General features: G+C 35.8%; 1 protein-coding gene across 1 annotated transcript in view; it reads left to right on the forward strand.

Moving 5' to 3' along the window:
- CCZ1 (CCZ1 homolog, vacuolar protein trafficking and biogenesis associated) overlaps positions 1 to 27,516 on the forward strand; it is a 35,160-nt gene that overhangs the window by 6,320 nt on the left and 1,324 nt on the right. Inside the window, exons 7-14 of the mRNA XM_027875053.1 lie at positions 87 to 262; positions 8,920 to 9,001; positions 11,091 to 11,152; positions 11,744 to 11,855; positions 13,859 to 13,892; positions 14,401 to 14,518; positions 25,019 to 25,177; positions 25,521 to 25,648. Of these exons, the coding sequence (XP_027730854.1) occupies positions 87 to 262; positions 8,920 to 9,001; positions 11,091 to 11,152; positions 11,744 to 11,855; positions 13,859 to 13,892; positions 14,401 to 14,518; positions 25,019 to 25,177; positions 25,521 to 25,648 (871 nt within the window). The remainder of the gene's footprint in view (positions 1 to 86; positions 263 to 8,919; positions 9,002 to 11,090; positions 11,153 to 11,743; positions 11,856 to 13,858; positions 13,893 to 14,400; positions 14,519 to 25,018; positions 25,178 to 25,520; positions 25,649 to 27,516) is intronic.

Consider the following 27,516-nt stretch of genomic DNA (forward strand, 5'->3'; position numbering starts at 1 on the left):
ACAAAAAATTTTTTTGGTAGTTTTGCTGTTGTTAGAGATTTTGTTTAATATTAGTAAGCTTTTTTTACTTTATATTTTCCCAACAGTATTTGCAAACCCTGCATTTACAGTCATGTGACCTACTTGACATTTTTGGTGGAATCAGCTTTTTCCCATTGGATAAAATGACTTACTTGAAAATCCAGTCCTTTATTAATAAGATGGAAGAAAGCTTGAATATAGTTAAATACACTGCCTTTCTTTATAATGATCAACTCATCTGGTAGGTATTCTCCAAGTCTTGGAACTTAAAAGCAGCTTTAAAAAAAATTTTTTTTTTCATTTTGTCTGGATGTGTTGCTTATACACAAAAAATTGTGGGATTTTTTCCCCTGACATTCTCTTTCATTTTGGTGGGTTGTTGTAGTCCAGGCACATTAAGATTATGACAAGCTGCTGCTGTTCATTTATTTTATATCAGTTTTTATCTCCTTCCTCTAAGTCAGTATCATGTCCCTGTAATTAGTTTTGCTTACACTACTTAGATGCTAATTTATTCCTGCAGGCTTTCCTTCTCACTCCCATTCTTGTTTGCCTGTCCTATCCCAAGTTCTTGGATTTACTTAAATTTGTAGTTTCTCTTTTTATATAATTATTTTTTCTTACCCATAGGATCATTGCTCTAGAGCTGAAAGGCACCTTGGAGTCATTCTAGTTCAATCCCCTCATTTTACAGGTGAAGAAATTGAGTCTCGAGGAGGTTAAGTGATTTGCCAAAAGTCACACAGGTAGTAAATGTCAGAGATTGGCTTTGAACCCAGGTCCTCTGATTTGGAATCAAAGATCATTGGGTTTTGTTGGGATTTTTTTTCACTATGCCACACCTCTTTTAACCGCTCTCTTCTGACCCAGCTACGTATTTTAAGTAATTTAATAGTAAATTCAAAATAAGTAATTTAGAATCTTTTTTCACCCTCCTTCTAACTTTTTAAGCAAATTGTTTAGCAGTACCTTTGTTCAAGAAGTTTTCCTTTGTTTTGTCATCCTCATTATTTTTCTTCTTCTTTTATTCTATTCTGGATTCTGTTCTTCTTTCCTCCTGAGGGTACAGTTTCTGGAGCACCACATTTGTACTCCTGGCTTCAATCCATTTCTGTGTTATTGTATTTGTTCTCACCCCTTCCTGCCTTCTTTCTGCTATGCCTCACACTTAGAAATATTCATTGCACAAAAGAAATTATGTCAAATGGAAAACATGTCATGCAATGGTAGGCGCTGTTTCCCAATTTATGAGGTTCCTAAGTTATGAAGGCCCTATCTTACCCCCCTACCCTTATCTTACCTCTATTCCTAATACCAGATTGTCTTGTCTTTTATTTCCTATGCCCACTGCTACTCTGGGTGATGACCATTCTTGGGGATTCTTATGTTCACTCTCATGGATTGAGATGCAGTCCTGTGGAAGGTAAACCACAGTTTACCTTTAGACCTGGTGGAAATGAACTTCTAACTCTCCTCTGTCTTTTTCTATCTCCACATGCCTATAATTTATACCACTTTGTTACCCATCACCCAAAAGATGTTGATTTACTTAAAGAAGGTCACTGGATTTAATCCATGGAATATTAATTCAGTTCTGCCTCCTTTCTTTCTTCACATTCTTTTAAATTCTCTGTAAATCTTTAGCATGATGATGCCTCTTTGTTGTTTTACCCCTCAATTTAATTTCTCTCTCTTTTTTTAAAGCAATAATCTATAAAAATAAGAAATGTTATTTTATTAATCTTTTCTTAATAATTATACTTATTTACCTTTCTTTTTATTTAGAATTTCTATAAGTTGGGCAGCTAGGTGGTGCAATGGATAGAGCACTGGCCCTGAAGTCAGGAGGACCTGAGTTCAAATCCGGCCTCAGACCAAACACTGGATACATACTAGCTGTGTGACCCTGGGCAAGTCACTTAACCCCAATTGCCTAACAAAAAAAAAAAAAAGAATTTCTATAAGTCAAATTTTCTATTCCTGTGATATTTTTGTTTTGTTTTTGCAGCTTTGCTTCATATCTCTCTTTTGTTCAAGGTCCATCTTTTTTTCAGTAATGATTAGGTTCAGCTTTTTGAGATATTTTGAATTGTTTCTTGACCTCCTTTACTTTTTGGAATGTCCTATTCTATTCTTTCCTCCAGTTTCTCATGACTTAAAAGTCATCCTGGGTTATTTGAACTGGTTTTCCTTTCCATTTAAAGGTCTTCCTTCTGGTTGCTTGCAAAATTTGTTTGTTACTGAGTTTGTGAAATTTAACCTCTCTTAACTTTGGAATTTTAAAAATGGGTAGGATTTTTTTTTTTTCTGGTGGTGATATGTGGATTTGATTCATCAGTGCTTTATTTTCTACTCAAATGTGCTGCACAGCTTTCTTGTGTTATTTTCTACAGTATGGTATTATTCAGGTTTTTAAATTTGTCCTGTTCTTTTATCTTTTAGGGGACTTATAATCCTTAAGTTATGTATGTGTATTCTGTCTTCAAGGTCAATTTCTTAGGCTTGTGTGGGATTTATGTGCATTTTAATGATGATACCTTTCGCTTTTTTTTCTGCCAAAATTTTCTTTCACTTTAATATTTTTATGTTCCAAATCTCATTTTTTTCTTTCAGAACCTCTACTTCTTTGGAGAAAATGTCTTCTAAGCTTTATACTCTGTTTTTGTTTAATTCTTTTTCAAGTTCTGATTTCTGACCTAATTTAATTCCTAATAACAGTTACTTCTTTTTTTAAATAATATGGAGTTGATCTTGTCTGTCATATAACCCAGAAAAGGAAATCTTTAAAAAAAAAATCCAAGCAACAATCTTGGATTCATAAGTTATGGGTTAATCAATTCAGAGAGTCTAGGTGGCATATGTATAATCAAAAAAGACAAGGAATAATGATTTGTTTTATGTAAACCAAGAAAATTTTTAACCAAAGAGTAATAATCATTAAACCAAAGAATAAGAATTAAAAGTTCCTCAAAAATTTTTAGAAAAATTTTTCTCATCAGTTAAGTTTTAGAAATCCAACTTTTATTTTTCATTCTCAAAAATTCTTTAAAGAAAGGATTGTGATATAGTCAAAATTGCATTGGCCTGAGGTCGATTTTAGTTTTGATCTTGCCATGACCAGTGTTGTCTCACAAATCACTAACCTTTCTAGACTCAGTTTCTTCATCTTTAAAATGAAGGCATTGGGCTAATTTCTCTGTAAAGGTTCCTTTTAGTTCTAATGTTTCTGATTCTATGAGAGGTATAATGTGGAAAATGAGCTATACCTGAAATCTGGTAGATTTAGGTTCAGATCTCACTTCTGGCACTAGTTGTGTGATTTTTTGGGGGGCACATTAACCTCTGTGAGCCTCAGTTTCACCATCTTTAAAAAGGGGATCATATTTGCACTGTCTCTCTCTAAGGGTTGTTATGGGATTAAAGTGCTTTGTAAAGCTAAAAGTAAAGTTAAAAGTGCCCCTTAAGTGAGTTGTTATTGTCCATATTAACCTTTTGCATTTTATAGAACATTACTTTTTATATTGAAAAATGCATGAAAACTTTAAAAATATCTAAAAAGTCCTTTAAGATCCTTTAAGGTAGTAAATCATCTGCACTATGTTTAAACTGTTCATAACTTAAATCTCAAGTCACTGCTCCATGTTTTACTGAATTAATGTAATGACTTCATAAACATAAAGAATGCCATATTATGAATTACCAGTGGTTGTACTATAAAGGAATTCCTGGGGAAACTGATAAAAATAAGCTTAGGTTAGCTTTTTATTTTGTATAGTTATTGAATGGTACTCAATTTAAATATAAAATATTATATCATGTTTTACATGATTGCACGTATATGACCTATATCAAATTGTTTACCATCTTAGGGAAGAGGAGGAGGGAGAAATATAAAATTCAAAATTTTGTAAAAAAAAAAAATGTTAAAATTATCTTTACATGTCCTTGGAAAAAATAAAATACTATTTAAAAGAAAAAAAAAAGATTGTATCCAAAAAATTTGGGGGAGGATATGACCAGAGGTATCTTTCATAACTATGATTAGAGAGAAAATTCTTAACAAAAATGAAGGCAAGTCATCTTACCTTTACAAAAGGTAAAATGGGTCATTTTAATTACAGGAAATTATAAGCTTTTGCATGAACAGTTAGAATAAGAATGGAAACTCTTAAATTGGGGGAAAATTTTTATCAGTTATCTCTGAGAAGGCCCTGACATCCTGACAGTAAAGGGAATATACAGTGAATCATTCCCCAGTGGATAAGTTCTCAAAAGAGGTATTATAGACTATTAATAATCATATGAAATATCTCTCTAAATCACTAGTAATAAGAGAAATGCAAGTTAATGACCAAATTTGATCTAGAGAAGAGTTCGTATAGGAGGGATTTGAGTAATAAATGCTATATATACAATATAGTTGATGTTTCATTGAACTGGATTTTTTTTTTCTTAATCTTCATTTTAGTCTTTCTTTAGTCTTTATTACAAGAGGGAGACCCACTGGAGAAGAGCTGGCACAGGGATATGAATGTGATGTAAAAACAAAAGACATCAAGAAAATGTAAAGATTACAAATTTTAAAAATTGACACCTTTTGTTTTTACATTATTTTTTTCTAGAGAGAAAGAACCCTCTTTTGTTTTGAAGAAATACATTTAAACAAAAACATCTGATTCCTCTGACAATGTATGCATCATCTTTCTGTCCTAGTAGTTCCTTGCCTAATAGTTCTTACATCTCCAGCTGCTTTAGTAGAAATCTCAAACTGGATGACCCATGTAAACACCTTAAACTCAGCTTATCTGAAACTGAACTTACGGTCTTTCCCCCAAGCCTTCCTCTCTTTCTGTCTTTCCTATTACTATGAAGGACACTGCCATCGTCCCAGTCACCTGGGATCATAACCTAGGTGTTATCCTCAGCTTCTTACTCTCACCCCCTAAATCCAATCAGATGTTAAGCCAAGTCCTGATTTTACCTTCCTAATATCTCTTGTATACCTATCTCTGCCCTTCTCTCTTTTAATATTGCTACCACCCTGGTTCAGGCCTGCTTCAAGTCTCTCCCTGCCTCAGTCCATTCTCCACTCAGCTATCAAATTGATCTTCCTAAAAGGGCAGGTCTGACCATGTCAAACCCTGTGCCTTGCCTAACTCCTCCCATTCAGTAAATTCCAGTGGCTCTCTCTTACCTCCAGGATCAAGAAAAATTTTCTGTTTGGCCTTCAAAACCCCTTGTAACTTGCCCCCTTCCTGCCTTTCCAATCTTCTTACCCCTTACTCTGTCTCCACTCCTCACACATGCTCTGCAATCCAATGGCATTGGTATCCTTGCTCTTCCTCTCATAAGGTACTTCATCTCTCAACTCCCTGCATTTACATTGACTGTGTTCCCCATGCCTGAAATGCTTTTCCTCCTGGAACCTCTTAACTCCCTTCAAGTCTCAGTTCAAGTTCATCCCCTCCAAGAGAAATTGGGAAGATTTTGGGCAGCTGTTAGTCTTCCCCTATCATTAATCAGTGTGTGTGTGTGTGTGTGTGTGTGTGTGTGTGTGTGTTTTAACCTACCTGTGAACGTGTTTTATTCCTTGGTGGGGTCATAGGAAAATAGCTATAGGCTTGGAAGAGGCCACAGAAGCCATCTAGTCCAGGGCTTCTTAAACTTTTTCCACTCGCTCCCCTTTCAGTGCTTCTTAAACTGTGGGTTACAACCCACTGTTCAAGAAGCCAGCCCCTGTATTTAATAGATGAGATACTGAAGTACAGGGTAGTTGTTTCTTGTCCAAAATAATAGGTAGTAAGTGTAAGAGCCAAGACTTGAACCCAAGTCCACTGACCCCAGACCCAGTGTTCTCTCCATCTATCCAAGCTGCCTTTCTTTGAGGGATTATTTCCCCTTAAAGCTTTATGTAAATGGGAATTGTTATTATTCATGGTAGAATAGCATGAGAAAATATTTTCTCAGTTATTGAAAGGATCAGTGTCTAGCCTAGTGCCTGATGTAGTCAAGTCAGCAAACATTTATTAAGCACTTACTGTTTGCCAGTACTGCTGAGGGTACAAAGATAGACAATAACAGTCCCTATCCTCCAGGAGCTCACATCCGAATGGGGGAGAGAACGTGTGGATAGCACATTATTATATGTGTTATTCTTCTCTAATGTTACTTTCTATTTACTTTGTGTGTATGCATACATACATATAAGGTAGGTCAAAAATAATGTCAAAGGGAAAGGCACTGCCAGCTTGAGGGACTGGAAAGGCCAAAGAAAGTGGGATTGGAACTGTATCATACAAGAAGGCCAGGGAAGCTAAGAGGCATGAGTTGAGGAGGGAGAGCATTCTAGGCATGAGGGACTAGCAGTACAAAGGCATGGAGGTGGGAAAGGGATTGTCATGTGTAATATACATCAGGTAGGGCCAGTGTTGCTGCTTCATAAATTACATCAAGGGGAGTAAAGTATAAGAAGATTGGAAAGGTAGGAAGGGGCCAGGTTTTGAAAGGCTTTAAACACCAAAGAAATTTATATTTGGTCCTAGTTGTGATTGGGAGCCACAGGAGTTTATTGAGTAGGAAGTTTGACATGGTCAGAACTATGTGTGAGGCTTTTCCTGATTTTCCCATGCTGCTAGTGCTTCCACAGAGAATTATCTCGTATTTATTTTTCTTATATCAATCAGCATGAACTTACCAAGCATCTACTATATTTTCTAGGTGCTGCAGATAGAAATACAAAGAATGAAACAATTATATGTTTGTATATACTGTCATCCCTGCTAGAATATGAGTTCCTTGAGGGAAGGAACTATTTGCTTTTTTTTCCCTATGTATTCCTACTACATAAGATAATGTTTGGTACTTAATATGTACTTTTCCATTCCATTATGCCTTGTTTAATGCTGTTAATTACGGATAATGAATCTGTGTAGTTGGATTTATCAAGGATCTGTACAATCTTAACATGTGCTTGAGTTTTCTCTTGTCTTTTTTTGCCCATTTTGTACGTTACAGTTCTTTATATTGTTGTGTTGTTTTTCTGAAGATAGTATTGATGTGGCAAAAAGTGATATCATTTGATTTTTCTTCAGGAATTTTTTTCTCTTTTCTAATGAGAGAGTTTAACTGTTTGGTATGTGTCATTTATTAGAGTTTGAAAGTTTTAAATATTCTTTTTAATGCCTTACATACTTCTTAAGTTATTATGAAAATTAAACAAATTATGTGGTCTTATTAAAAAAAAATTTTATGGGATGTCTTATGACAAAGAAAGTATTAAACTATGGGAGAAATCAGGCCTGATAAAACTGGTAGCTTATTCATTGATACATAACATTGCTCTTATCTTTGCTTAAATAATTTAGCAAATGTTACAACAAGATTGCATTTTGAGCAGAACAGAGACTTTTAATGGGAAGTGCTTCAATTGCTAACTCTTTAGAGAGCTGCATTTGAATTTGAGGTGGGTTTTTAAAAAATCCTCAGTTGCTTTGGAAGTACTTTTTTTTTTAATCAGGTAATCAGATAGTATTTAAATCTTCCTGTACCACCATAGAAAAGATGAGAGGAAATTGGTACAACATTTAACTAAAAACTGCACAGAATGTCATGTAAAACAAAAAAAAAATATATTTATCCCATATACTTCCTGATATTCAGATAGGTCACATTTTAATTTAATGTGAACATAATTTTAAGCTTTTTAAGCTAGGCAATGATTTTTGTTATGTGTGTGAACAAAAATGAGCTAGGTCTTGTTGTATATGAACTATTGATATGAGGCAGAATTATTTCAGTCTTCCAGTGTAGGGTTTGCATTCAGGTTTTGTTGTTGTTGTTTTTTCTTTAATTGGTAGTCAAGCTGGTGCTTTTTCTTGAAGACATTCCCCAATGGGAGAATCAGCCTATTTTTTTTTTTTTAAAACACAGTGAGTTATCTGCAAACCTCATTTTAACTGCCTTTCCTTGAATACCCTATTTTTGTTCAAATAAGCAATGTTGAAATTTTTAAAACCTAAAAGCCATTTCCTGCTTAGTCTTCTACTGTGTAGTTTCGGAGAGAATTTCCTAGTGCTCTAACTCTACCAGTAGTCTTACTTATTTTTTTTTTGATACTTGTTGGAAGAAACTGAAAGAAGGACCATCGTTTTCCTTTCTTTTCTCATCTTAAAGCAAAACTAGGTAGTAACTTTCCATCTACTTAGATTAAAGATGCAATCTGACCTTCTATCTATAGGTTGTTGCCAAAGCTGGTGTGACTGTGGAAGCAGCATTACAGGTTTTTTTCTTAGCATTTGTCTTTTCATCTTGACTCTCTGTTCTGTTCTCTTACTGCTTGGCAGAATGTTTTTGGCTTTTGTATGTGTCCAGCTTCACTTCTACAAACCAAGAAGTATTAGTGTATAGATTTCCCTTTCCTTAGGAGTTCTAGATGAAACTCATACAGAAATCAAGGAGTGTGACTTCAGTACCAACTCATTTTCCAAATTAAATGTCTGTCTTTCACTACCTGAAATAAAGCTCTTTATTACAACTAACAAAGTCCCCTAAAAGATCCTACGTGTAGTGTAGTCATATCAACAAACATTTGTTAAGTGTCTGCTGTATGCCAGGCATAAGACTGAGTTGTTTTAAACTTTCCTTTATTTAAATTTTATATGTGATGCGGGAATAGTCAGTTCTCTTTAACAGGGTAGCGTAGAGAATTGATTTCAAGGACTTGTTCAGTTTGCTCTTTTCTCTTTGGACTATGATCATGATCTCTCAGTTATTGGGGAGAATTGTTTATTCATGAGATGTGACAGAAAAATGGACAAACTCTTTTGTAATCGGGATGGCAGAAAGATAAATAGATGATTTTAAAGTTTTGACTTCTGGTTTTTTCCCCAATAATTTCAGGAGTGGATTAGAACAAGATGACATGAGAATTTTATACAAATACCTCACTACTTCCCTATTTCCAAGACACATCGAGCCTGAGGTATGGGCACCAAAATATATTGTGCATGTTTGGGGGGATTATCCCATTTTTTCTTATACTGTTGGTCATTTAATAATTTTGTAACATGAGATAGTTATTATATATACCAAGCCCCTGGCAAAAATAATTGTCAGAAAAATATGGTGATAATGATATTTTGTGAAAGGAACTGTATGTTTGGTTCTGATGCTGAACAGTGAATTTGTTACAGTTCTTTAATGACTATTAAAGATTACTGACATTTTCACCTAGTAGAGGATAATTCTTTAAACACTTCTTCTGTTTAATGAATGATTGAGCATTTAATGGTGTTGTGATATTGCCTGCTCAGCTTCTGTACTCTATTTAACTTCCACTATGCACTCATGTACTTTCAGGTAGCACAAAGTATTTATGCCATAAACATGACATATATTCTAAATGTTAAAAATAAAAGAAAACAAATACACTAAACTCTAAGGGGACTTAAGCCCTGATTTGAGTGAGACATTAAAAACTAGTTCAGTATTGCAAGCTCCTGTGCTCTCTATAAAGCCTCTATTTTGGCTTAATCTTTTTTTTTAAGGTCATGAACTTAAAACGTAGAGTTTATGTCAGCATGAGGGAGTAGAAGCAAACTAAAGGGGGAGTTATAGCACTGCACTTGAATAATTTACAAGCATTTCACTTTTTGCTCCTTTATACACCCATAAAAATACATGAAAACATGCATTTCCTTGAGGAATATAAATTAACACACTCCTCATCCTATGCAAACAATTTAGAAGGCATCTCATTTGGTAATGACTTTGTTACCTTATGTAAGGAAGCTCATTTGTGATCTCCAAGTGCCAAAGACATTACTTTTACAGCAGAAAATGGAAAATTAAGTTCATTAAGAAGCATCATAGCACAGTGAAAAGGTCCATGTGGATTTGGAGTCACAGGTCCTGAATTCAAGTTCTGATTCTGTTAGATTCATAACCCATGTGACCCTGGGCAAGTTCCTTAACATCTCTGGGCCTAATTTTCCTCTGTAAAAAAAAAAAATCTGTAAAATGAGGGTATTGGAATTCTGGATCCACTTCTGGATTTCTTCCAACTCTTCATAGTCTTATAGGATGGAAGATCTAGAGCTGAAAGGGCCCTCAGAGACCATCAAGTCCAGTCTCTTCATTTTACAGAGGAGGAAACTGAGACCCAGAGAAGAGAAGTGATTTGTGCACAAAGTCATGCAGGTATTGACAGAGGCAGGATTTTTTTTTTCAGAATTGGGATTTGAACCCAGGTCCCTTAACACAAATCTAATGCTCTTTCTACTCATGCTGCTTCTATGAGTCTATGATCTTGTGACTTTAATTATTGCTTATTTTTATTCATAAATGAATAAATTAGAATGTGAATTGTAGTATAGAATGAAGTTCAGTTCAAGAAATGTTAAGTGCCTTTTGTACAAGACACTTTGTGTAGGCCCCAGGCCCACAAAGAAAAAAACCTGGCAAGAAGAAGCTTACACTATACTGGGGGATGCCACACATACACAGAAGTAAATGTAAGGTAATTTGAGTAAGGAGAGAATATTAACAACCTGAGGAAGAGATGAGGGAAGGCTTTGCAGAGAATGTCACATATGCGCTAAGTCTTGAAGGATCATAGATTTAGAACTGGATGGGACCTCAGAGACTTTCCATAATCCTTTTGTTTTATGATAAGGAAACTGAGGCTCAGAGTGCTGCCCATGAGCATCCAGGTTGTAAGTTGGAATTTGGAAGGGAGGGCAGGACTTTGAGGTGGGGGAGAGAAGGGACAGAGGGCATTGGAGGCACGGGGACTAAGAAAGAGGGAGTGTTGAGTTTGCAGAATAGCCAGAGTCTAGTTTGTCGGGAGTGTAGTTACCATATCGTGATCATGATTAAAATCAATAAGGCCTATTGTCTTATTTCTATTTTTTTTTTTTTTTTACTTCTTGGTTTAAACTTAAAGCATGCATTTTCTAGAGGACTGTAAACTGAAACAAACTAGCACATGTAAATGTTCTTTTTTCATAGCTTTGAAAGCGGGGGAAAAAGCTCATTTGTAAGTCATTTCCCAACTTTTGACTTGTTTATAGTTGGCAGGAAGGGATTCACCAATCCGAGCAGAAATGCCAGGAAATCTTCAACATTATGGAAGGTAATTAATCCTCTGATGTACCCTTTTGGTTTCTTATTAACTTTTAAGTGTATTTAAAAATACAGTCATGAGCAGAATCAAAATGAATTCTTTTTGTGTTATGGAAAAATCCAAGTTATTTCTTGATGTGAAGAAATTTATACAGTTTAGAAATATTGTATTTGTTTCCAGGTCAATAAAAGAGTTTGTTGTTGTTGTTTTCTGATTGCGAGAAGATAGCTTATATTTTCAGACATGAGATTTTATCTTACTGTAGCTGTTATCTTACTGATATAGATAAAAGGATAGATATTTTATGTCAGGTAGGCCTTTAGAACCTAGTTGAAGTATATCTATGACAAAAGTAGAACACTTAGGGTTTTCATACAGTACTAGTCACTGAAGAAATGTCATAGTTTCCCATTTAAAAACAAACAAAAAACCCAAAAGTTGCTTTGTCACAATTGTACTGGCTTGACACAGTTCTAGTATTGCCCTGTGTTTTATCCTGGCTTTCAAAAATGTTATACATTTATGTAAAATGGAATATATTTTGCTGCAAAACGATAACTTGTCTAATGAATGTGAGTCATTTTTGTGCTTGCTTTTAAGATTTCTTACTGGGCCTTTGAACCTCAATGATCCAGAAGCAAAATGCAGATTTCCCAAAATATTTGTAAATACAGAGGACAGTTACGAAGAGCTTCATTTAATTGTTTATAAGGTAATATCACTATTTCCCCCTAAATATTATTAATCATTCTTGGGTATTGATATGTGTGAGCGTATACCCAAATGTCATATATATTTCTGTGACAAGCTGTTCTTTGGGATTGCTAAGCAGTGGCAATTATTTTTTAAAACTCCAAAATGTGTATGCATACTTCTTTGGGGTTGTAGCTAGTTTTCATGTATGTGTTTGTACGATATTGTATTGTCATTAATGAAGCAGCAGTTGTTAGGCTTGTCATCAGTGTTCCGTGTTCTTATGTAATTCATATAGAACAATCTTGAAGGCAAAGAGGATGGTGTTGCAGTCAAAGAATGATAATGTCCTGCTTGTCAGATACTGTCTCAATCTGGTAGCTTTCCAGATTTGAGCAAGTATCAGCTTACCTCCCTTTTTGGATTTTAATATTGGTTAGTGATGGTAATATAGTGATAGTAATATTGGTTAGTCAATTATATGAAAACTCTCCCATTGCCTTCATCAAAATGAACACTGTATTATATACCTTGAGTAGAATTTTATCACTTATGTATAGAAAAACATAGTGCTAGAATATATTTTTATTACTTTAAAATTTTTTTTTACTAATTTCTTTTAAGAGTTTAATTTTTAAGGGTAATTTTGTACATTTTATTAGGTTTAAGTTTCAAGACCATATTTGAAATATGAAACTAGTAGCTGTATGTGAGAGCATATAGTATACCTTAATGGATAAATAAATATATGTGTAAAAAACTTGTAAAAAAAATAACTGTGGATTTCACATTTTGAATTAAAAGAGCTACAAAATTGAATATATAGAATATTAGTTCTATTTTTAATTTCTATTTATATGAAATTTAGAAATATCATCTTAAACATTAAATTATGATTCTGCAGTCAGTAGGATTTTCCTAGAAATGACCTAGATAAAATATTTGTACTTACACACTCAGCAAAACAGCTACCACCACCACAACAGTAACAGCAGCAATGACTTGCATTTTTGTTAAGTATCCCCAAAGATGTAGTGTGATTTTAAGCTTTAGCAGTAGCTTTTACTCTGTAAAAGTGCTTGAAGGCTTGTAAAATTCTTTGCATATATTACCTCATTTGATCCTCACAACTGTGAGAGGTCAGAGCTGTTATTACCTTCATTTTATAGATGAGGAAACTGAGGCAAACAGGGTAAGTGACTTACCCAGGGTCAGTTGGTAAGTACCTGAGGCAGAATTTAAGCTCAAGTCTTCCAGCATTATCCAAAGTGACACCCATTGTGTCACTGCTGTAAAGAAATTACGTAAGGAAAAGGTGTAATGAAGGCTGCATGGAAGAGTAAATAAAGTGCTGCTTTTGAACCAGGAAGACTTGACTTTGAATCCTGCCTTGACTCCTGTGTGAAACTGAGTAAGTCATTTGAGTCTACTCCTCAGTTTCTTCACCAATAAAATGGATGTGATAATAGCATTGGCTTCCTACTGTTGTAGGGAGTAAATTAGGTAATATATATGAGGTCTTTGTGAACCTTAAAGTGCTATATAAACATTAGCTATAATTTTCTTCTAAGCCTTATTTTAATAACTCTTTTCAGGTATTTGAAGGGCTGTCAAATAGAAGACAGATTAGCTGTGCTCTGCTTGATCCTAGAGACTATGCTAGGAACAATTAGTGGAATAAACAAGACAGGCAGATTTAAGCTTGATGTAAGGAAAGATTTCCTAATAAACAGATATTCAGAAGGTGAATGAGCTGTCCTAAGAGGTGGTAAGTTCCCAATCACCAGGGTTCTTCAGGCATAAGATGGATGACCAATTGTTGGGAAATGAGAGTATGATTCTGATTTTCTTCTGTGACCACAGAGTGTTTTGAAGCACTGCTTGGCCTACAAGTTCAGAAGTCTTCCTTATGTGCAAATTTTCTAATAAAATTAGTGGCTACAGGTTAAGCAGGGGAGGAAAAGAAAAAACTGTATTCTGTAACCTTTGGTTTAATATGGCGATGGTTTTTCCGTCTCCTAGGCCATGAGTGCAGCAGTTTGTTTCATGATCGATGGTAAGTATAGCACTTTTATCTATTATCAGATGAAAAAAACACTCTGTTGCTTTCTTCTCCGATTAAAACATAAACATATAAATTAAATGAAATCATAAACATAGAAGGATATACTGTGAAACTCCAAATAAAACACAATTGTCCTAACTTTATGATCATTTCATTCAGGACAGGTTTTTCAGGTGGGTTTGGAAGGTAAAACCATCCTATTAATTTGGCCCAATGAGGGAATACTGAAATGGAGCTTATAATGTGTGTTTCTATCTTCATATAATGTGTATTTTCTTTCTTCATAAATGTTAGTAATTTTATCTCTTGTGTTTTTATTAGAGGAGTAAGATTTGATCAGGTTATTTCAGATTATTTGATCAAGTTAATCACTTTGTATCTAGCAAAGTGATTTGAATATTTAAACATAGGAGAGAAAAAATAAATGATTGACTTCTTTCACATGATATAACAACTGAAATAGAGGAACAATATTTACAATGTTTTTTAAATTTTTCAGCCTCTATGCAGCCTTCTTTGGACTTTTGTCGAAGATTGGACAGCATCGTTGGACCTCAGCTCACAGTTTTAGCATCTGACATTTGTGAACAGTACAATATCAACAAAAGAATATCAGGGTTTGTACTGTGCTTTATTTGTGAACTGTTTCAGACACTGAGAATGTGTATAACATTTCATTTTAAGTTTTATCTGGTATTAGTGCTGCACAAAATGGATGCCAATGTGTACCTTTCAGTGTTTTTCCCCTTGTTGTGGTGAAGTAAGCTGAGTTGTTTGCCTTTGCCCCAGTTTCCCTCAGGGTACTACACATTTTTGAGGGACTGAGTGGGATTAAGTGTGTGGCCTTTGACTCTTGAACAATTTTTCTTTTTCTTTCTTTTTTTTTTTTGAAACTAAGGGATTGAACCTATACTAGCTTCATTAGCACCATGTTCTTAATCACTTGAGCTAACCTAGACTATTAAAGGGTACTTTAGTTTTCACTGAGTTATTAGGACATTGGGCAGTAACCAAGACCTGTATGTTTTGAGCACTGTATCTGTTTAATCTGATATTATCCCTGGATAAAATAAAATATATTTTAAAATTATAGACAGGATATGGTGGTACACATCTGCAATCCTTACCACTGAGGGAAGTTGAGGCTAATGAATCCCTTGAGTTTGGGAGTTCTGAGCTGCAGTAGAGCTCAAGCTAGTTCGGTGCCTAAGTCTGGCACCAATGCCCCCGGGCATGGAGGGCTGAACCAGTCCAGGCAAAAAAAATGAAGCAGTTAAAGCTTCAGTGCCAATCAATATTGAGATGTATTGAGATTGGCCAGTTAGTGGCTACTGTGGTTTCAGCCAGAGTGAGATAGGAAGTCTCAAAAGAAATGCACTCATGCACTCAGGTAGGGAAAGGCTGTTAAGTCAAGTGGAAAGAGGTTTAGGATGGAAGTCAGGAGCTGGGTTCTTGGTTCTACTGTCATTAAATCATGTAATCTTCCTGTACCTCTTGGTGGGGGGAGTTCCACATGTAAAAGATAGATGATCTTATCTACTGTTCTTACCTCACAAGTTAAAATGCATGTAATCAATGGGAATCACTTTGAAAAATCAAAGCACTATGCCAGTGTGCTTTGGTTATGTTAATATAGATTAGTGTATCTTTAATGTTTAGATATTAGCTTCTGGGAGTTCAGAATAAGGTTAAAAATGCAGGTGTAAAAATATTTTTTATAAATGTATTGACTAGACTTTATAGAATTTAAAAAGTAATTTTTTGAGGGTATGAAGGGAAACTGTACATATTTCTTTCAATTCAGTCTAATAAACATATATTAAATGCCTCCCAGGAAGGGATCGCTATGTTAGGTTAAGTAGGGCACCAGAGGAAATTGAAAAGATCCAAGTATTATAATATAAAATATAAAGTGATAACACATGATAAAGGCACAGGAAAGAGTCAAACAAAGTGTAGTGTCAGCTTGAAGACAGGAAGGTGAAATATCATTATGGACTAGGTGGATGAGAGAACACTTCCTGGAGAAGGTAGTTTTTGAAGTGGGCTTTAAAGGACAGGTAGGCCTATAACAGACAGAGACAGGGGAGATGAGCATTCCAGGCACAAGTAGTAATATCCATTCATTCATGCAAAGCACTATGGGAAATGCTGAGAAAGATACAAAAATTAGATAAGACATAGTCTCTGTAGAATAAAATCCAGACACAGATAACTAGTACATAACATTACATTGTAAGTTCATTGAAGTGCTGTGAAAAAAAAAAGTTCCTTGTGGTGTCTGAGGGAGAAGGAAGAAGATATTCTAGACATAAAAAACAATTTAAGAAAAGGAGAGTCTGAAAGCACAGAGGATGTCAGTAGGGCAGAGAGTCTGGTTTGACTGGAGCATAGCATTCATGGAATGGAGTAAATGCGATGAGGCTGAAAAAGTAGGATGAGATCTGACTCTAAAATCCTGACATGCCAGACAAAGGAATTTGGGGAGCCTGAGCTAGGGCTGAAATCTGCCTCTTTGCATCTTATACCTGCTGTACCTAGTTTTGCCCTCTGGAACTGTCCAAAACACGTCTAATCTGTCTTTCAAATGCCATTACTTCAAATACTTGAAGACTGCAGTCATGTCTTCCCTTAAGTCTAGTCTTGAAGTCTTTCCCCAATTCCTTCAACCAGTCTTTCTACAACATTGTTTCTGGGCTTTTACTCTCCTGGTTTTTTTGTTTCGTTTTGTTTTCCTGAGCATAACCTAGAGCAGAGGTGCCAAATTCAAGTAGAAATAGATCCCTGAGTGACACATATTGACTTAGAAAACTACAAATGAACATTATCTACATTGTATTGTATTTTTCTTTATTTTGCTAAACATTTCCCAATTACATTTTCCTTTTTTTGTTTTGTTTTGTTTTTGGCTAGGTAATGAGGTTAAGTGACTTGCTCAAGGTCGCACAGCTAGTAAGTGTGAAGTGTCTGAGGCCAGATTTGAACTCAGGTCCTCCTGACTCCAGGACTGGTGCTCTATCCACTGTGCCACCTAGCTTCCCTCCAATTACTTTTTAATCCAATTCTGGCCACACTCGAGAGTTTTATAGATGGACCATGAGTTTGACACCTTTGTTCTGGGGGAGCAATAATATAAAGGCAGGAAAGTTTGGGGCTTGGACAAGGGAAGACAGTTTGGCTGAAGCACAGAGGGCATTGAGGAGAGTAGAACTAACCTTGCTAAGAAGTTTGAACTTTATTCTGTAGGCACTCCAATGGAGGATTCTTAAGTATAGGAAGGACGTGACCTCCCCGCATGAAGATTAATCTGGCTGTGGTTTGAAGACTAGATTAAAGGAAAGGAATGGGGTAGATGGAAGGCAAGATGGCATATTAGGAGGATTTGGTTAGTGTTGCTTTTAGCAATGGAAAGCAATAGAGAGAAAGGGATGGCTGCAGAAGCACCAATATTGGAATCTTTGGGCCCCTAATGAACTCTAGTCCCGGACCATGGAGTTATCACCATTCATTCATTTAGCCAATGTTTATTATTGAGTAAATGCAATTTAGAGTTAGAGAAACCCTTTTTCGTCCTACTACCTGGAGTGCGTTTTCCCATAGAAATGGTGGTTAGATTAATTTTTTGAAAAACTGACTTATTTAGCCCTTTAAGTGTACAAAGTACTTTATATATATTAGCTTATGTTTTGTTATTCCCATTTTACAGATGAGGAAACTGAGTCAGAGAGGTTAATGGTCACACAGCTAGTAAGTGCCAAACCTGAGGTGGATTTAATTCAAGTCCATACTGACTCCCAAGTCCATCACTCTGTTCACTATGCCATACAGCCTCTCTTAGTAGGAAAATATTACCTTATTCCATAATAAACTTCTGTATTTCTATTAGTATAGCACTATACTGCAAATAGAGGGGTTAAATAAGTAGGCTTTCATGGGCAACTCTGATAACATCCATTCTCTAACTTTTTTTGTATTTCTGAGAGGCAGGAGTAGATGAAAGTTCTCATCTAGTTTTAAGAAATGAATGAATCATAGGATTAAGTATTATCAGAAGTGGAAGAGATTTCACATGCCATCCAGTCCATATACCCCCATCTTGCAGTTGAGGATATGAGGCCCGAAAGAGGTTAAGTGACGTAAAGTACTAAGTGAAAGAGTGCAGATTTGCAGCCAGGAGCCTGAGGCTCCAAATCCAGTATTCTTTCTCCTGAATTTGGAGTGAATAGAATTGATTTTAGATTCTGCCTCCAACATTTACTGTGTGACAAGTCTCTTAACTTCTTGTCATCTTGGTTGCTGTTAGTGCAGTGCTTTCTTCCCTAAAATTACTTCATATTTATTTTATATGTACTTATATGTGTACATGTTGTCTTCCACCACAGAATGTAAACTCCTTGAGGTTAGGGACTGTTTCATTTTTATCTTTGTGTCCCCAGCTAAATAAGTGTTGGCTGATTGAGCTCTAAAAATGGGGATGGTAACAATAATTCTCATAGAACCCACTTCAGAGGATTGTTGCAAAGAGAATTCTAAGCAAACCTCAAAGCCTCATCGAAAAGTGAGTTACAGGAAAATATGTTCAGAGCTCAAAACTCCTTTATAAATTTTTAGATCTTTATTAAATTAGAAACAGTGATTTTTGATGTAGCTAAGATTATGCAAAAGTGATTTGCTAAATGAGCTAAATGAGCAATAAATGCCACCTGCCAAAGAGAAAAATGATTAGATATAGGAAAGATTTCTCTCCCTCTAAAACCCTACATCAGTTATTTGTAAGTAAGGCCTTGACTGTCTTCCTTTGGCCATCTTATTTTCCCAGGCTTCCCCTCCCCCTTCAAAAAAGAAAAAAAAAGGTAGTTTATCAATAAATTGTTTTAATGCTTCAGAAGAGAAATTATTTATTTGTTGTAAATATTCCTTCCACCAATGCAATACAAATTCTGCGCCTTCATAGGTGGCTTCATAAATTGCTATTGCCAGAAAAGGCATCAGCTGGGGATCAGCTTTCTGGTGGTTAGCCTTCCAAATTTGTACTTGGACGCTGTGTTAACATAGTGGATAAAGAGTTGACCTTAAAGCCAGGAAAATCTTGTTTGAGTTTGAGTTACACAAACAGTGTGTTATTGTCACTTGTTTCTATAGCATGGCTACTTTGACGCAGAAGGCGGCCTTTTGATAGTGTTGATTTCAACCTACTAGAGTTCCTAACTCCAGACACGGCTGAACATCACCTTCATTAAGCTTGTACGAGCTTCGACTTCAGAGGAGTGGCTATTGCAAGGATGTTCGAGGATTGGAAGTTAACCTAGTTACATAGTAACAGCCCTGTTCATGCCAGGGATACATTCCAGTGACTACTTTGTTCATTTCCGGGGGGGAGGGGGGAAATAATACAGGAGGTAAAGGGTCGTATTCTAGAATGTGAATTTATTCCACATCTCATTTCTATTGACTGGCCAACCCTTCTGGCACACTCTGGTTGGTAAGGGGGGTAGTTGGAATCACGTCTCTCTCTCTCAGGACAGCTCCTTCTGTCGTGATGTAGATGTCTCAAGAGCTGCTCCTGAATCAGTGCCTCCCCATTTCTAGGTGACCAGTCTTGCAAGCCCAGAGTGCTGCCCTTCCCTCAGTTGTATCAGAAGCCCCATTGCCTTCTCCTCAACCACTGCCACCATTGATTCAGGGCTGAAGAAATTGGAGCTTCCTCTGGGAACAAGGCTTCATTTTACAAAGTTGGCAGAAAGGTTTGAAGGATTTATTCATATGAGATCTCAGTGTACCGAACCCTGGTAATATTGCTTCAGGAAAATCAGGCCTCTCACAGTATTATTGGCATTGATTGCTTCAAAATAGGGTTAGACCAAATCATTAAGGGAGTAACTAGTGGCATGCTTATTTTAGCATACAGCTTTTTTTCTGTTCTGAGAGTATTGACCTGGTAAACATGGAAAATGTTTGGGGACTATATGCTACTAAAGAATAGCAGTCAAGGGGCAGCTAGGTGGTGCAGTGGATAGAGTACCGGCCCTCGAGTCAAGAGGACCTGAGTTCAAATCTGGCCTTAAACATTTGACACTTACTGGCTGTGTGACCCCGGGCAAGTCACTTAACCCCAATTGTCTCACCAAAAAAAAAAAAAAAAAAAGAATAGTAGTCAGCTTTCCATACACTTATATGTGTTTGCCTACACTTGCAATTTTGGCTATATTCCAAGGCACATTATTTTTGCTTTCTCGTTTCCAAAGTTAGAGAAAGTACATTTCTGAACATCAGTGGGCCCCTGTTAATCCTACATTTAAAGGAACCAATAAAGGTGGAAGGGATAGACAGAATGATCCTTGTTTGTATTTGCTGTCTGCTGCAATCTCTACTGTACCTTATAACAAGGAGAAAAATTGTGGTATATTTAAGTTTACTTTCACTTTGACATGTCTCCTTATCCTTCCAAGCAACAGACAAATTCAAAGAAAAAAGTACCTTACCTGTTGTAAAACATCCAAATAAATTAATAAGCTGGCATAAGAAACATAATTTTTACAAATTCGGTAGAAACCATTTCATTTCTCTATTAGTTGCTTGGGAAAATTAAGCCTTTCCATGCTAAAATACACAACCCAGACACTTAAAATAATTTTGTATTTCCCATTATTAAGTGTCATACAAAAAAAGGAGACATTTATTTCATGAAAGAAAAGTCTCCAGTTGGAGGCATAACTACTTGGCTTTCTAATCATCAAAAAAAAAAAAATTAGGGCTGGTGCAATTGTGTTTGATAAAATTTTTACCCACCTACCACATTGTTTAAATTATTTGTTATTTTTACAATTGCCTGAAAGATTTCTCTTAAGAATCTATCCTGTGTCTATCCTGTGTTTTGTGAGTAACTTGTAAGGTGTTTCCTCATCTCTACTTGGAAAAGGACTGTGTCTTTTAAAGAAAAATTATTTTCCAGGGTCCGCGTGACATATCAGTCTAATGCTTCCAACCTTAATGTATGAGGCCATGCATTTGGACTTAAAAATGTTGCAAGTGAATGGACTAGGCAGTCAATTACAACAAAGACCAGGTTTGCCTGATATTTTAATTTAAATATAAATCTTGAAACAAAGTCTTTGTGTCATTTTTTTAGACCTGATATTCTTAAGCTGTCCAAGAAGTCAGTTTAATTTTGTTTTCAGGTACTCCTCAGTAATAGTGGAAAATGTCTAGACTATTAATTGATGAGATTCAGCAATAGCAATAAATATTTGATCTTTTTTTATTAGATAGTTTTGTTCATGTGTTTCTGATCACCAAAATAGATATTTATCACATGCAATAACTACTAATTGTTATTTTGTAAGTTATAGCTAAGATATATATGAAATAGTACTTGTGTACTGAATCATTGCGTTACTTTTTAAAAATATTGTGGAGTAAAGTTGAAGAAATCTATCAATTATATCTTAATGGTTAATGTAGGGGAATTTTAACAGGTGGTTTCTGAGAAAACTAATAAAATTGTATTACTCAAATGAGAACAGAATTAAGCTATTTTGACTAGACTAGCTTATGAGCCTACTATATTGAAGTAGTGATGGAATGACAAAGAGGGAAGGAATTCTTTCTAGCTGTGGAATTCTCAAGGGATGTATGTATTTGACTGTGAAATACAATTTAATTATACAGGAAGTCCCAGAAGTCTTAGGGAGGTTTTAGGTTATATATGCATGCAGACACATGCATATATCATAATGTGCTAAATTTGTGGTTACTACTATGGGATATAAATTTAGTTTGCCATTCTAATTATTTCTAGAAAATAAGGTTTTAAAAAGTATAATACTTAGATCTAGTTTATTTCATTCTAGATGTAGCTTCTGACACCTTAACTGTAAAAACAGTTTCAATCTTACTTCAGTTACTGGTAAAGACTGTCTTTGGCATGCATTAACTTTAATTGAAACCAAGTTTTTCCCTGTCTCTATCAGATATCTTAAACGTGTTCCATTTCATAGGATCATCGATTTAGAAATGGAAAAGGGATCTTAGAGATGATCTAGTCCTTCTCATTTTACAAATGATAAAACTGAGGCCTATATATAGATTGACTTGCCCAGTATCACGAAGTTAAATAAGTGGCAGAGCCGTGATTCAAATTCAAGTCCTCTAATTCCAATCCCAGCACTTTCCCCACTGTATCCCATTGCCTTTCATTGGCCAGTTTTTGCCAGGTCAGTAGGAGGAATTGGCTTACTCCCCATTGCTGTTTCTTTCTCTCAGTAACTTGTTCATCCCTGTAATCCACTTATACCACTCTCTCTCCATCCTTTTTCTAGTATCAAACCAGCCTCCCAAATCATTTCCAATTTCCTTAGGGACTGTAGCACCTAATTTATTGTTGTATTCTCCCTTGCCATCCTGAGAAACTTTAGCATTCATGCCGACAATGCTTCTAAATGCAACCACACAGTGATTCAGGCTAGACTCCAAAACCTCCTTCTGCAGCATACCTCTGGCACATGTAGATATGGCTGTACCTTAGACCAGTCACCTATTAAGCTGTTAGAATAGTCTTTACTCTCTCCCCCTCCACATCAACTTTTCACACCCCTGCCAGACTTACCTTCCTTATGAAAATATGTCACTCATTTGTTTAGAACCCTATTACCTATTCAGTAAAATTCAAATTCTTTTGCCTTTACTCTAAGACTGTCTACAATCTGGTGCCATTCTACTTTTCAAGATTTATCTAACCTTTCTACACGACCCTGCTTCAACCAAATTGCACTATGAAATCTATGCTTGCCCTGAACATTCCTGCCTCTCTGGCTTTGCTCACAATATCTTTATCCCAGTTGACTGCTGAATTCCCTCATGTCCTTTAAGGACTAACTGAGCCTAACTCAGGTGTCCTGTAGGAAACATTCTCCAGTAACTTTTTTTCCTTTGGGCCTCAAATAGTATTTTGTACCTGTTTTATCAAGAGCAGCTGGGTGGCACAGTGAATAGAGTATGAGGTCTGGAATCAGGAAGACTCATCTTCCTGGGTTCAGATCTGGCCTCAGACACTCACGAGTTGTGTGACCCTGTGCAAGTTTCTTAACTCTGTTTGCCTCAGTTTCCTCATCTGCAAAATGAGCTGGAGAAGGAAATGGCAAGCCATTCCAGTTTCTTTGCCAAGAAAACCATGGAGCCACAAAGAGTTGGACATGACTGAAAAAGACTTATAACACCTGTCTTGTACACTGACTCTATACTTTTTTAATCAGTTACGTTTTATATTTCTACTAGCAAATAGATGAGGTCAGGGACCATATGTTATCTAAACTTTTTTTTTAATTTTCCTTCTTGGTATAATACTATAACAATAGGTTTGACTATTTGGCTAATTCAATTAGCCAAATCCAACATTAAATTGTAAGAGATATGAACGTAGAAGAGCAGAAAATGAAAGAGGATTATTATAAAGAGGATTATTTCATTTTTTTTTTTTTTTGGTGACGCAGTTGGGGTTAAGTGACTTGCCCAGGGTCACACAGCTAGTAAGTGTGAAGTATCTGAGGCTTGATTTGAACTCAGGTCCTCCTGACTCAAGGGCCAGTGCTCTATCCACTGCACCACCTAGCTGCCTCTGTGCCACCTAGCTGCCCCTAGAAGATTATTTCTTAGTGAGGACTTGAGAAAAGATTCCTTTTATCAGTTGTTTAAAAATTAAAAATAATTTAATTGCCTATTTGGTTAATTGTCTGTGCTAACATAGGAAGTAGAATCATGTGGAATTAAGAGGTAGCAATAACAGACAGATCTTTGATACTTAATTCAACAGCTATGGGAAAAAAGTATGGATAGGAAAGCTGTGTTAGTGTTCAGGTGATCCTATTACTTATCTTCTTTCTCCAAAGAAATGCATTTTTGGAAGTAAAGATATAGTTCAAAGAACGTCATCCTCTCAAGTTAGGGCCATGGCTTCACCATCAGACTTAGCCCTCTCTCTTCACCACTGGCCTTTAGATGGGCACATGATCAATCTGCTTTACCCATACCAAGTACCAAATATTAGTGCCTAATCTGTAAAATGTGTATTTAACCCCTAGTTCATTTTTATTAATGCACTAGGTATGTACTTAATGTTTAACAGAGGTGATAAGCAGTAGATGAGAGAATATTTGGTGACACCTTGCTTACTTAGAAGAAACTCCACCAGAAACCAGTGCATAAGGGAAAAGGGCCTCTGAGCAAACAAAATAGATGTGACAGGGCTGGTGTAATAAAGTACAAAGTTGGTATTCCCTTATTCCCATCATCATATAGGCACCCCCAGCTAAAGTGTTCTCTACCTCCTCAGATGTTCTGGGAACCTGTCTGAATCTCTTTTTTGGCTTCATTATTCCTTCTTACATTGCCTCATATGTCTCTATATCCATTTCATATCTTCTTCCAGCACATTCTAGGCACCTTGAGGGCAGAGACACATCTTAACATCCCTAAGAACACAAGTTTACAAAGAATTGAAAATACATAGAAGTCTAGGGCAGTTTAATGTAGTGGCAAATAGTAGACTCAGTGCGTCACGGTACTAGCATAGCTGATATAATGACTCAAGGTTAAATTGTAGTCAGGATATTCTATTATAGAAGTCAGGAAAGTGTGTGATATCTTTTAGATTTCCACATTGAAAAGTTTTGTTCTGGTTGTTATTAAAGTGACTGTTTTCAAAACTTTATTTATTTGGAAAATTCAGTTACGTGGAATGCTGTAACACCCAGGGATGTAGATAAGTTAAATCTGATTGTACTAATCAATGTCCTATCTGAACTGAAACTTAACATTAATATAGTTTATATCTTTGTCAGTCAACAAATTCTTGTTGAATGTCCACTATATGCAAAACACCCTGCTTTATCAAAAAAAGAATCACTAAAAGATAGTCATTATAATTAATAGCCATATCTGACCCTTGAGATGACTACTTTTGAAGACTCACGTTTTTGAAATCTCTTTATTGACAATTGGAGAATGAAAATATCAGTTAGCCATAGCACTTAAGATTCTTAAGGGAATATATTTACATAGATTGGATAATTCAGTGCTTTTAAAAATATTTTACTGATTATTTTGTTAACATATTTTCACAGGTCTGAAAAGGAGCCCCAATTTAAGTTTATCTACTTCAATCATATGAATTTAGCAGAGAAAAGTACAATTCACATGAGGAAAACGCCTAGCGTTTCACTTACATCTGTTCATCCTGACCTCATGAAGATTCTAGGTGATATCAACAGTGACTTTACAAGGTAATTTTCATAGTTTTATTTCAGAATAGATGCCATATGCTAAAAATAATGACCCTTTAAAATGCAGGGAGAGCTTTCTGCATCACATTAGTTTCCCATGATCACTTTGTAATCATTTCCCCAAGCTGCATGTTCAGAATTCTCCGAATTTAAAAAGCCCATCAGTAGCTATAGCTGCTCTTTCCTACAGCTGTTCATTTCATACATAACACCCTGAAGGATGTTATCTACTAAAATTCTCTGTGATTTCTTGAAATTTTTTCAATGTTGACTTTTCATAATCTGCATCCACATTTTTATACTAATATATCTATAAAGTTACATAATGAAATTTGTTTTACAGAATGGATGAGGATGAGGAAATCATTGTGAAGGCAATGAGTGACTATTGGGTTGTTGGGAAAAAATCAGATCAGCGGGAACTCTATGTTATTTTGAATCAAAAAAATGCCAACCTGATTGAGGTCAATGGTAAGTATTCATTGGTGTTTAAGTGATACTTTAATGTTATTGAGGCCAACAAATTGACTGGATTTCAATGTATCATTATTAAGAAAAATATGGTAATGATCCCTTATACTTGTGTAGTGCTTTATAGTTTACAAAGTGCTTTTGCATGTACCAGTCCTGTGAAATTGTTAACAGAATTATCTTTTTTTGTCAGGAGGCTTATAATCTAGTTGGGGAAACATAACACATGCAGTCACACACATGTAGAGGAAATGACTTAAGTTCATCACAATGTAACATATCAGCAATATCCCCTATTCAAATGCTGACGTGGCCATGAACCCATAAGAGAAAAACTACAAGTCAAGAAAGGCCTGTAGGCAGAAGCTGGGAAGATGTATGGGATCAGCAAAAGAAGTCTGCTTTCAGACAAAAGGAAAAAAAAGTCATTTTGAAAAACTTTACATGTGTTAATTAAGGGCCATAAAGTAGGATGAAGCCTGGTCAGAAGTCTGTTGTCGGACACCAAAAAATGCAGTTTGGTGCATTTAGACTAGAGTCTTAAGTGAGGTCCACCAAGGGAGCTGCTTTCATTCCTAGGATCTTAGAGTTGGAAGGGACCCCGGAGGTCCAGCCTCTCTAGTCCAGCATCCCAGCAGTGCAGGAAGACCTCCTATGGCCTCCCAGGCATTCATTCAGCCTCTGCTTGAACACTACAGTATTCCAGGAGGCAGCTTCTATTGTCCAACAACTCACTCATCACGATGAGTCCAAATTTGTCTCCCGATTTTCATTTCCTGGCCCTCATTCTGCCTTTGAGCAACATAGAACAAGCCCACTCTTTCCTCCATATCCTAGACATTCAAATTATTTGAAACACTTCTTATGTTTTGTGGTGCAGGGGATAGAGCTGGAACCTTTTGGTCAGACTTGGGTTCAAATGCTGCCTCTTTGAGACACTTATAGGCTAGTGACTTAATGTTGTTGAGGCTTAGCTCCTCATCCATAAAATGGAGATTATCTGTAATCCCTACTTCGCAAAGTTGTTGTGAGGCTTAGCACATTATCTTCATTTTTACAGGTGACTTTGAGGCATGATTTGTTCGGTCACCCAGCTAATAAGTCACCGAGCTGGGCCTTGAACCCAGATATTTGGACTTGGTGTAGTTTTTGAGTAACAAGTAGAACAAAATCATGGATAATCAGGGCTTTGTTTTTAACTAATGCATTTAGTAACTACTCTGGCCATAATGTTCATAACTTTATGGAAAATAATCTCCCCATTAAAGTTTACTTCCCTGTTTAAAGAGTTCTGTATTGTGAAAATACTTGAAAAATAAATTGTTTCAATAGTTCTATTATCCAAAATAATAGTTCTATTATCCAAAATAAAAACATTGTTTGCCACATTCTGTGCAAATGCCATTTTTCCTGAAAGAAAAAAAAAACTAATGTAGAAAAGCAGTAAATTTTATTCTTTTACCTTTTACAGAATCTTCTAGTTTGTATGATAGTTTTTAGATCTGTCATCATGTACAGGAGCAAGTATAACTTGTCAATTGAAAGTGATTGGCGTTCTCCAGCTACATAATAGCATGACTGATGTTGCCATATTTCTGGTGACTGTATTCTGGGTATTCTGATGAGTTTGAATAAAAGTTAGGAGTAGCCATCCTTACTCTATGCAGCATTTTGCCTTCAGGCAAACATTACTGCCGCATAATAAATAGTAAATAAATAAATAGAGATGGGGCAAGCAACTTTTTTCTGCGATAAGAAATCTGAACTTTAGATTTTTGTATATATCTTCTATGGTGTGTATTATAGACAAATATCACAGATGGTAAGTTTGATGTCTGTTTTTGACATTTCTTTGTACTTATATTATC

Source organism: Vombatus ursinus, unplaced genomic scaffold (assembly GCF_900497805.2).
Source record: "Vombatus ursinus unplaced genomic scaffold, bare-nosed wombat genome assembly UNPS02014807.1, whole genome shotgun sequence".
Classification (NCBI taxonomy): domain Eukaryota; kingdom Metazoa; phylum Chordata; class Mammalia; order Diprotodontia; family Vombatidae; genus Vombatus; species Vombatus ursinus.